An 11,249-nucleotide genomic window follows, 5' to 3' on the forward strand; every position below is an offset into this window, starting at 1 on the left:
ACTTAGTGTTACAAATTTGATGACCAAAAGTTATGAACTTTCCCAAAAAAAAAGTAAAATTTGATAACATACATGGAGATAAATGATTACACCGTGACTCGACATTTGTGTTACATTTCAACTAATATTAAATAGGAGTATGATTTACATCATGAGAGGAATTTTCTATTTTGATATCTCAACAACGTCAATGTGTACACCGTGAACAAAAAGTTTTAGGACGATAACAGAAATACCACTAAAACTTAGGGACTAAAAAACAAAAAAAAATTGAAAATTACACATATTAGGAATCTGATGGAGATTCCGCTGCCGAGTTCTGGAGCGATCTTTTTGAAGATGCAACGGCGAGAAGAGAAGCGTCGGGAGTTTCACGAAGCTCTTCTTCAAACGCTTTATCCTCCTTCATCTCCACCTTCTCCGTCTCCGGTACTTTCTCATTCTCTATTTAATTTGAGTTTTTGAAGAAAAGAAAAAAGGTAAAACTGTTAACGCCATTGTTTAACTCTGAGTTTTTCAGGTAGAGGTTGTTGACGACGAACCATTCGATGTAACGCTCATAAACCCAGGTAAGACTAATATGCTTCTTTCCGTTTATTTTACAATTGGAAAATCACAGTCAATTTGTTTTTTATTTATTTTCAGAGGATTACTTGAAAATTAATTCATCGATCAACGGAGAAGACAACGAAATCGGAGATGAATCGGGGAATGCTGAGAAACCGAGTAGAGCGCAGAGAAAGAGGTTAAGGAAGAGGTTGCTCAAAGAAGAAGCAGTTCGCCGGAAGAAAGTTATCATCGGACCTTTACTTCCGACAGATGGTAGAAGAGTCTTCGTGGGAGATGCAAGCGGAAGCAACGTTGAAAAAGAAGATTCTGATAGCGAAGAAGAAGAAGATGAAGCTAGTGAAAGCAAAACCTGCTCACAACCTGTTCGACTAAATGCCACAGGGGAAAAACAAGGTACAACTTTTGACTTTTTTTCTCCAATTAGATTTCATAATCACAACTGTACCAAATTCAGATAAAAGGTTTTGACTTCTATAGCTCTCAAGTTGTGGAATTGTTGGTGCAATTAATGTCAAAGCTGTCATTTTTGTGTGATCGTTATTATTACATTACGTCTCTGACTCTTTGTTTCTTTTTTCTGTTTGGTAGTAAAATTCGATGACAATGATAAGACGAGTAAAGTCAAGAAGAGGAGAGAAGCTAAGAAACTGGCCAAAGATAGTTCTAAACCAAATTCATATCTCCATAATCCAACCCCTGATCCTAATTAGGGTTAAGAATGTACCGATCTTTAATGTAAGAAACAATTAGTTTTTCTTTGATAATACAAGGGCATATTACTAAATTTGTATTTCTCGTTTCTAAGTTCCGTCACATTCCCTTTATGCCCTTGTAAAGAGAACTTAAGTTACAACATCGCCATTGCTATCGTGTAGCTCTAAACCCTAAAAACCTCAACTTTTTTCTTCTTCTTCTTTCTCCTCCGCCTCAATCGCACGGAGACGTTTGATCTGAAATGGCGGAACTAAAGCTATCCGAGAGTCGTGACTTAACCAGAGTCGAGCGAATCGGCGCACACTCACACATCCGAGGACTGGGTCTCGACTCAGCTCTCGAGCCGCGAGCTGTTTCCGAAGGAATGGTCGGTCAAGTGAAAGCGCGTAAAGCCGCCGGTGTCATACTTCAGATGATTAGGGAAGGTAAAATTGCGGGTCGGGCTATTCTAATAGCGGGTCAACCCGGAACTGGTAAGACCGCGATTGCTATGGGTATGGCGAAATCTCTTGGCTTGGAGACTCCTTTTGCTATGATTGCAGGAAGTGAGATTTTCTCTTTGGAGATGTCCAAAACTGAAGCTTTGACTCAGTCTTTCCGTAAAGCTATCGGTGTTAGGATCAAAGAAGAGACTGAGGTTATTGAAGGTGAAGTTGTGGAGGTTCAGATTGATAGGCCTGCTTCTTCTGGTGTTGCTTCCAAGTCTGGGAAGATGACTATGAAGACGACGGATATGGAGACTGTGTATGATATGGGAGCTAAGATGATTGAAGCTTTGAATAAAGAGAAAGTGCAGAGTGGTGATGTCATTGCTATTGATAAGGCTACTGGGAAGATTACTAAGCTTGGAAGATCGTTTTCTAGGTCTCGGGACTATGATGCTATGGGTGCGCAGACTAAGTTTGTGCAGTGCCCTGAAGGCGAGTTGCAGAAGAGGAAAGAGGTTGTGCATTGTGTGACTCTTCACGAGATTGATGTTATCAACAGCAGGTAATTTTACACATTCCCTGAAATGTGAACATTGTTAATCCTGATTTAGGTATTTACAGGACCAATGTAGGATGTAAATTGAGATTTTCTTATAGTGATTTTTAGGTATGATTGGGAATTTAGTTGATTTAATTCACTAAGTTCAGTGTAGATGTCTCAAATGTGAGGTTACTTCATTGGTTAATATGTCTCAAATGTGAGGTTACTTCATTGGTTAATATGTTCTTGAAATTCTCAAGCTCATGTTCAATTTGGACGTTTCTTCAGCAGTGTGTAGTCAGGGCACTCTCTGTAAGTAACTATTCTGTTTGTGGTAATGTTTGAATCAATTTTGGTTGCCAAATTGATCTTTGAAACATGATTGGTAGACCCAAAAAAAAAGTAACTTTTTGTATTTCGTCTTTGTTCCTCTGCAGGACTCAAGGTTTTCTAGCCCTTTTCACTGGCGATACTGGAGAAATCAGATCAGAAGTCCGAGAACAAATCGATACAAAAGTAGCTGAGTGGAGGGAAGAAGGAAAAGCAGAGATAGTTCCCGGTGTTCTCTTCATTGATGAAGTTCACATGCTCGACATCGAATGTTTCTCGTTCCTCAACCGAGCTCTGGAAAACGAAATGTCACCAATCCTCGTCGTGGCTACAAACCGAGGAGTCACTACAATCCGTGGCACGAACCAGAAATCACCCCATGGGATCCCGATCGATCTCCTTGACCGTCTTCTCATCATCACTACCCAACCTTACACAGACGAAGACATAAGGAAGATCTTAGAGATCCGTTGCCAAGAAGAAGATGTTGAGATGAATGAAGAGGCCAAACAGCTTTTGACATTGATCGGACGTGATACTTCTTTAAGGTATGCGATTCACCTTATCACCGCGGCTGCGTTGTCTTGCCAGAAACGGAAAGGGAAAATCGTTGAGGTTGAGGATATACAGAGAGTTTATCGATTGTTCTTGGATGTGAGGAGATCGATGCAGTATCTTGTTGAGTATCAGAGTCAGTATATGTTCAGTGAACCAATCAAAACCGATGATGCTGCTCCAGAAGACGAACAAGACGCTATGCAGAGTTGAGGATCCATCTCTGTTTGCCTATGTATTTGGTGTTTTATGATGATATCTATGATTAGGATGTTGAACTCGGCGGATTTATGTTTGGTCTCCTTTTTTTTTTTTTTTAAGTTCTAACGACTGTTCATGATCAAGATCAAGATCAAGTAATCAAATATCTTATATATTTATTTTTAGACGAAAGATGTCTTTTTTATTCTTAAAACGGCATTTACAATGAGCAGATGCTTTCACAATAGTAATTTGTTTCAATCATGAAGGTAGTAGCATACTGCTTACACAATAGTTTTGATTGTTATAAAATTGTCTGAACTATATGGTCTAATTTCCACATCATTTGCGTGAACTATATGGTCTAATTGTTTCTTCCTCATAAGCTCCACAAACATATACTGATGCCTCGAACCCTTTGATCTCATAACCCTTTGCCTCGAAAAATTTACTAAAAATATTAGTCTTTGATGCCTCGAACCCTTTGATCAAGACGAAATCAGTCCAGTTGCCCAAGGGAGAGATTGCGTGGGTGAGTATTGAGTACGAAAGGGTCCGTAAATCTTGTTTCCACTGTCTGCGTCTTACACATGATAAAAGTAGGTGCCCTTTCCTACTGCACTGGAGGTTTCTCGGAAAGCCTCGACACGGGATAACCTGTATCCCAAAGATCTGGCAAACACAATTATGCCTATGCTTCAGTCACCTCTGCAAACAGCTGTAGAGATCCGGTCAAATGTGGTTGTCCCAGAGGTTCTCGCGGAGATGAGGAAATTCTTGGTATCAGGAGATCCTGCTTTGGCAAGTCAACGGGAACAGACTCTAAGGGCTACTCTGGATGCTATAGCCTCAGACACTCGGGCTCAGAGGTCAATGCTTCGCTTGGAAGCCCCACCTCGTTTAACACCGGAGATCAGTAAGGGGAAAGGGCTGGTTTTCGGGTATCAACATGTAGGAGATGGAAACGCAACGCCGCAAGCACCTGGTAAGATGGGGAACACTGCAGTGACGGATAGTCAGAATGGCATTGTGAGCTCGGTGGCCTTGCAGAGTGCCAACATGATGGGGGAACAAACGGGTGCTTCAGGATTACAACTGGGAGTGAGTGATACTCACGCTGGTAATGTTAACCCGGTGGCTATGAATAATCACACATTGGGGATGGAGCAAGCTGGAGTCACGAGATTCCATATGGGTTTACTGGCGGGTATAACCAACTCCCTTAATGTTAATAAACGGCAATCCCAGAAAAAGCAGTCTTCCTGGAAGCGGCGATCCAAGAATGAGAAGACCACTTCCGGGAGTATTTCGTCTAGTATACCGCAGGAGGGAGGCCAAGAGCAGATGTGTGGTCCTATCTCTAAGAGGAAAGCAATAGAGGATGGGGAAGTGTCTTCCAAATTGCTTAAGACCGTATCAGTGGTGAATACGCCAACAGAAGGAAAGCCTTCTGGAGTGGCGGAGGGTGCTTCTACACCGAGTTTGGGGAATGTGATTGCAGGTACGGAGGTGAAGCTTGTTGCTGAGAAATCGGGTTTGGTGGTTTTCCAGAAACCACCCAGTACTCAATGAGTGTACTCAGTTAGAACTGCCAAGGCATGGGGAGCACCTCGGCAGTTCGACGTCTGAAGGAAATGCGTAGAGAGCATTATCCGGACTTTTTGTTCCTCCTGGAGACTAAAAACTCCAGTGATCATGTGATGGGGGTGAAGGACTGGATGGGTTATGACAAAGTTCACATAGTGGATCCTGTTGGGTTAAGTGGTGGTTTGACTTTGTTCTGGAAAGATTTGTATCGAGTGGAGATTTTACAGTCTGATGCCCGGTTGATTGATACAAGGATAAGTCAAGGGACAAGGGTTTTCTATATAACTTTCGTCTATGGTGATCCAGTTCGACATTTGAGAGAGGAGGTTTGGGAGCGTCTTACGCGTATTGGTTTGCAACGTGATGATCCATGGATGCTTACAGGTGATTTTAATGAAATCATGGATAATTCAGAGAAATTAGGAGGCCCGAGACGACCAGAAAGTTCTTTTTACCCTTTTAGAACTATGGCGAGAAACAATCGGGTAAAGGAGATCCCAAGTTGTGGGAATAAACTCTCATGGGGTGGTAGAAGAGATAGTGTGTGGGTCCAGTGTCGTCTGGATAGAAGCTTTGGGAATAGTGGTTGGTTCAACCTCTTCCCTCGTGTTATAACGGAGTATCTAGACCTGCTAGGTTCAGATCATCGACCGATAATAACAAGACTGGTAGGAGCTAATAACACCTATAGAGGAAGATTCATTTTTGACAAGAGATGGATCGACAAGCCTGAAACAATGAAGATTATTCGTGAACAATGGTCTCGGGAAGGTGACTCTCAGGGTAAATCCGTACTCAATGGTCTGACTCGCTGTAGAAAAGCCTTATCTAGGTGGAAAAGGACTCATGTGACTAATTCAGAAACTCAGATTCAATTGTTGCGGCGAGATTTAGAAGAGGAAGCTACGAAGGTGCATCCAAACTTCCAGAAGTTGCGTCAGCTTAAATGGGCACTTTTGGTGGCATTCAGAGAAGAAGAGACTTATTGGAGGTCGAAAAGTCGGGAGTCATGGCTTCAATCAGGTGATAAGAACACGGCTTTCTTCCACAGAAGTGTTAAGTACAAACGTCTAAAGAACCGGCTGAATTCCTTACTTGACAAGAATGGGTTTGAGTGCTATGAAGAAGGATCCAAGGGTAGTATAGCCGCAGAATATTTTACAGACTTGTTTGCCTCGTCGTCCCCGGGTAATTTTGAGGAGCTACTGGAGGGTATGGAGCCTCGTGTGTCGGACGAGATGAATCAACAATTGGTGGCTCCAGTGACAGCTCAAGAGATCAAGCAAGCGGCCTTTAATATAAAAGGAGACAGTGCTCCGGGTGCTGATGGCTGGACAGGGGCTTTTTTCAGGAAGTACTGGTCAGTAGTTGGAGCGGATATTGTTACAGAAATTAAAGCCTTCTTTGATTCTGGTGTGCTTCCTCAAGACTGGAACCACACTCAGATATGTCTGATCCCTAAGAAAGACAATGCCAATCAGATGAAGGATATGCGTCCGATTAGCCTCTGTTCAGTCCTTTACAAGATTGTATCAAAGGTATTGTGCACCAGACTTAAACGCTTCCTTCCAGTTCTGGTTTCTGAAACTCAGGGAGCCTTTGTATCTTGGAGACTGATCTCCGATAACATTCTCCTCGCACATGAAATGGTACATGCTTTGCGAACGCATGCTAGTTTTCATTCGGATCACATTGCAATTAAAACAGACATGTCGAAGGCCTACGACAGAGTTGAGTGGGACTTCCTTGAGCACCTTCTCCTTCGCATGGGCTTCAGTACTCAGTGGATACAATGGATCATGATGTGTGTTCGTACGGTTAGTTATTCGGTGTTAATCAATGGAAGTGCTTTCGGTTTTGTTTCACCAGAACGAGGCATTAGGCAAGGTGACCCTCTGTCGCCCTTTCTGTTTATACTGTGTGCCGAGGCTTTGATCCACATCATGGACCGAAAGCGATCACAGGGGAAGCTCACAGGTTTCAGCTTCAATGTTGATTGCCCTGTTGTTCAACACTTACTATTTGCTGATGACAGCCTTCTATTCTGTCGTGCAAGAAAGGAAGAATGTGAGGAAATCCTGGGGTGCTTGCATCTATATGGTAAAGCGTCTGGTCAGCAGATCAATTTCGAGAAGTCTGCGATAACCTTTGGTATTAAAACACCAGACGCTACCAAGGCGATGGTCCAACAGACATTGGGGATTGCAACAGAGGGTGGCTCCGGATCGTACCTGGGGCTCCCGGAGTGTTTTAGCGGCTCTAAAAAGGCTCTCCTAGCCTTTATTGGTGATAAGCTTCAGAAAAGATTGCATGGATGGTATGCTAAGTCCTTGTCATTAGGGGGAAAAGAAGTTTTACTCAAGTCCATAGCAATGGCTTTGCCGGTATACGCCATGTCGTGCTTCAGACTGAGTAAACACCTTTGCCGAAAGATTACTAGTGCAATGCGCGAGTTCTGGTGGAGTAGCTGTCAGGGACAAAGGAAAATAGCATGGGTAGCCTGGTCTACAATGTGCAAGTCTAAGAGTGATGGTGGGCTAGGTTTCAAAGACTTGGGAGATTTTAACCAAGCGCTTCTCGCAAAACAGGCTTGGCGAATCCTCAACAATCCGGAATCCCTCGTCTCTCGTTTCTACAAGAGTAGGTACTTCCGACGTTCAACGTTCTTAGAATGCGGATCAGTGTCTAGACCATCATATGCATGGCGGAGCATAATACATGGTCGTCATCTCCTGAAACAAGGACTCATGAAGACGATTGGAGATGGCATGGATACTTTTGTTTGGAAGGATAAGTGGATATTTGATAAGCACCCTCGAGCTCCTTATAGGCTGGAGACCTTTTTCAATGTCAATCTTAAGGTAGCAGAGCTGAGGAATTCTGATGGTGACCAATGGGATATTGCAAAGATCCAAGCTCTTTTCCCACCTGACGATGCTAAGCAAATTCTCGCTATGGAGACTGCAATGACAAAGAGGGATAGTTACATTTGGCCTTATGTTCCGTCAGGAGCATATACGGTCAAAAGTGGTTATTGGTTGGTTCGTACTTTGCCTTCTCTGTATGAGCCTAAAACGGAAGACATGACCAAACTAATAACATTGAAGGCAAAGCTATGGAGAATCAAAACGGTTCCGAAGATTAGGACCTTCCTGTGGAGAATGCTCTCTGGTGCCCTAGCTGTCTCTGAACGCATCGCATCACGGGGATTGGCTGTGGATATTCGATGTGCAGTCTGTGGCCATAATGAGGAGACAATCTGCCATTTGTTGTTTGTGTGTCCTGTTGCTCGCCAGGCCTTTGCGCTTGCAAATGTTCCTATGCCGGCTGCGGGCTTCTCTGAGAATAACTTGGTGCAGAACTGGGAATATCTATCAGCCCTTTTCCAGGATGACAAAGTGCCCGAGGAAATTAAACGAATGATCCCGTGGTTGCTGTGGGAAATCTGGAAATGGAGGAACACCGTGATCTTCCAGGGGAAACATGGTGATATTCGGGAGATGGTGGATAAAGCGTTCATGAACTCATCACACTGGTTTGCGGCTCAGCCTATAGAAAATAAGTTAAGTGATCGGCCGAGTGTTAACCAGCAGGCTATCGAAGTTAAATGGAGAAAACCGAGGATAGGTCTTCTGAAATGCAATATAGCGGTCTCCTGGGGAAAAAACTTTAATGCGGTGGGAGGAGCTTGGATTGTTCGCGATAGTCAAGGTCAAGTCATGTTCCATGCGCGAACGGCTCTAGAACAGACAGAAACTACGCTTTTAGCAGGACTGAAAGTTGCTAGGTGGGTTTTGGAGGCACTGCAGATTTTACAGATTCCTCGGGTTGAAATGGTGATGGACAATACTGCAGTGATTGAGGCGATAAATAACCCTGGGGAGTGGCCACGGTATAACATCATATTGCAGGATATCACACAACTCTTGTCCAGCTTTGAATATTGGGAGTGTCATCATGTGGCGGTTTCGGCGAATAAGGTTGCTATGGCTATCGCCAAGAGTGTGACAAGAGAGGGAAGGGTTCAGTCATATCTTTCTTTGGGAGGACCAGCTTGGCTCCATGACCAAGTTAGAAGAGATATTGGAGAGAGCGATTAAGGACCGCAGCTACACAGTCTTCTCTGTCTTTGTGGCTTCCACTTGGAGGGTCGATTGACCTCAGTATCAAGTGTGATCTTGTTTTTGGTTTTTGGTTTCCTTTCCATGTTTACATTATATTCACTTTTTATGGTTCTATCAGATGACAAAAAAAAAAAGCTCCACAAATTTGTAAGCTTTCGCGCCAAATATGTACCATCACTATAATTTTAAAATTAAACTCAGTTATATATATTTAAAATTAAATCAATATGTACCGCGGGACTATAATTTAAAATTAAAACAAAAATGTAAATTTTTAGTAGATTCACTATATATTTGACTAATATTTTGTAAATTTCAAATGTATATCCCTTATATCTATATATTATTTAGGTTTACCAGTTTTAAAAATTTAAGTTTACCGGTTAAAAAATTTAGATTACCGGTTTAAATTGTTAAATTCATAATATAACCCGTGATATACCGTAGTACTATGTTTATTTAACATAATCGTAATTTAATAAACTCAGTTAGATATGATTAATATTCTAATGTCCATGGTGTTTACTTGAGTTGTCCTCTAACTTTATCATTAAATATTGTAATGAATTAAGGAGATATTTTAGGAAATGTTTAGGAATATTACAAAACAAATATTTAATGAGATATTATAACTAGTCGCTGATTGAGTAAGGAGATATTTTAGGAATGTTTGTTTAGCGCAAAATCTTGGTTTTAAATTTTATTTTATAATTTATAAATTTATAAATTTAATGTCAATGGCATTCTTTATAAATAAGTACCAATTCATTGCTAAACATTTCTAGCTTTAGCAGTCCTCTCTTCCCTATTATCCAGTCTTTAAATGGAAACTAGTCCGTATCTAAAGTAGCTCTGAATTGGTACATAAAATTGAGTAACCTTTCATTTGATTTTCTTGCTTTACCAGGTACAGAGAATGGTATGGTATGGGGACACATGATAAAAACCCTATGTCTCTCTACCTGGAAATTTTCATTTATTTTAACATTCTGAAAACATATAATTCATTTTATTCTCAAACAACTTCTTGCATTACATATTTTCTTAATCCGTCCCAGCTTTAGAACACACATTTATTCATTTTGAAGAGAAAACAAAAAAAGGAACTTACACGACTGTTAGACTAGATCATGATCAAGATCAAGTAATCAAAACTATGGATTCGGTTTGGTACAAAATTTGGTTTTGTTTTTAATTTGGTCAACTTAATTTCGGTTCAGTTTGTTTCATTCGGATTTGGCCTTTCAACATTTTTAATGGGCTTAAAGCCCAATATCATTAAACAAACGCATGTATGCGTGTGTAGTGCGCAAATTTGACACGCATGCATGTCTCTTCCTTTCAAGTTTCAATCAGAGAGAGAGAGTAATTAATTACGAGTGTTCTCTTACCAGACTTCATCAGTTTTTTGGTAGCGTGTTTTGGTGTAACGAATTTAATTTGCTTGGTCGGGTCAATTTCAACTTATTTAGTGAAAAATTAACAAATTTATGAATAAACGTGTCTTCTTTCTTTTACTTTTTCTTCAATAAAATTTTTCAAAACAAATGGCTTATGGAACTAGAGTTAATGATAAGTCGCCAAACAAATGGATCCAAACCCAAAAAGAATTTATTTCATCTAATTTTACACCTCGCTTAACAAGTAACTTAAAAAAAAAGAAGATCACACATTGGTGAATACTTTACATAGTAGTGTAAGTTACTCGATCAAAAATGGTGCTATCATTTATTTGTATCATTTTTATTAGAAAATAATAAAAATAAGCAAATCCAATTTAGAAAGTCGAACAAATCTATTGAAAATAGAGACAGTAAAAAGGGAGAGTTGCAGTGTCTTTTTGATACTGCCATTGTGATATATAGGGTTATCAGACACCTCCTCGTCTCTTAAATCCGACGGCTCTAACCTGAGAACCACGTTAATCCAACGGTCATTAAACCACTTTTATGGGTCCCATACTACACATTCTATCAATCTTTTTAACTGTTACCGTAATTCCAAATCAACACGCTTCCTCTGTAAATTTTTTGGAACAGCATTTACTGTAAATATTTCTTTATTCCTCTCATTTTCATTGATCTAAATCTATATTCCAATAGTTACTGCATTTGCAACAGAAGCTTGGGGGAAATTTGTTTTATGTAATATTTGCATAATTCGGCAATTGTTTCAAATTTCTTTTTTACATACGAAGTC

The 11,249-nt window shown here is 40.8% G+C and overlaps 2 protein-coding genes across 2 annotated transcripts; both read left to right on the plus strand.

Moving 5' to 3' along the window:
- The first annotated feature begins 206 nt into the window (after positions 1 to 206).
- LOC104744454 (uncharacterized) lies at positions 207 to 1,354 on the plus strand. Its single transcript, XM_010465516.3, has 4 exons — positions 207 to 429; positions 521 to 569; positions 646 to 963; positions 1,159 to 1,354. Exons 1-4 carry the CDS (start codon positions 298 to 300, stop codon positions 1,278 to 1,280), a joined length of 621 nt encoding a protein of 206 aa, XP_010463818.1. The 5' UTR covers positions 207 to 297; the 3' UTR covers positions 1,281 to 1,354.
- On the plus strand, positions 1,230 to 3,531 carry LOC104744446 (uncharacterized). Its single transcript, XM_087475451.1, has 2 exons — positions 1,230 to 2,274; positions 2,691 to 3,531. The coding sequence occupies exons 1-2, from the start codon at positions 1,526 to 1,528 to the stop codon at positions 3,349 to 3,351; spliced, it is 1,410 nt and encodes a 469-aa protein (XP_087331577.1). The 5' UTR covers positions 1,230 to 1,525; the 3' UTR covers positions 3,352 to 3,531.
- Positions 3,532 to 11,249: the final 7,718 nt, after the last annotated feature.

The sequence above is a fragment of the Camelina sativa genome, chromosome 2, assembly GCF_030686135.1.
Source record: "Camelina sativa cultivar CO46 ecotype springtype chromosome 2, ASM3068613v1".
NCBI lineage: Eukaryota > Viridiplantae > Streptophyta > Magnoliopsida > Brassicales > Brassicaceae > Camelina > Camelina sativa.

Bases quoted from the DNA above. Each gene is read 5' to 3' on its own strand.
- LOC104744454 (XM_010465516.3), top strand. From the start codon at position 298: ATGGAGATTCCGCTGCCGAGTTCTGGAGCGATCTTTTTGAAGATGCAA. The intron at 430-520 runs GTACTTTCTCAT...TGAGTTTTTCAG, and splicing joins CTCCACCTTCTCCGTCTCCG to GTAGAGGTTGTTGACGACGA. The intron at 964-1,158 runs GTACAACTTTTG...TCTGTTTGGTAG, and splicing joins TGCCACAGGGGAAAAACAAG to TAAAATTCGATGACAATGAT.
- LOC104744446 (XM_087475451.1), top strand. From the start codon at position 1,526: ATGGCGGAACTAAAGCTATCCGAGAGTCGTGACTTAACCAGAGTCGAG. The intron at 2,275-2,690 runs GTAATTTTACAC...GTTCCTCTGCAG, and splicing joins ATTGATGTTATCAACAGCAG to GACTCAAGGTTTTCTAGCCC.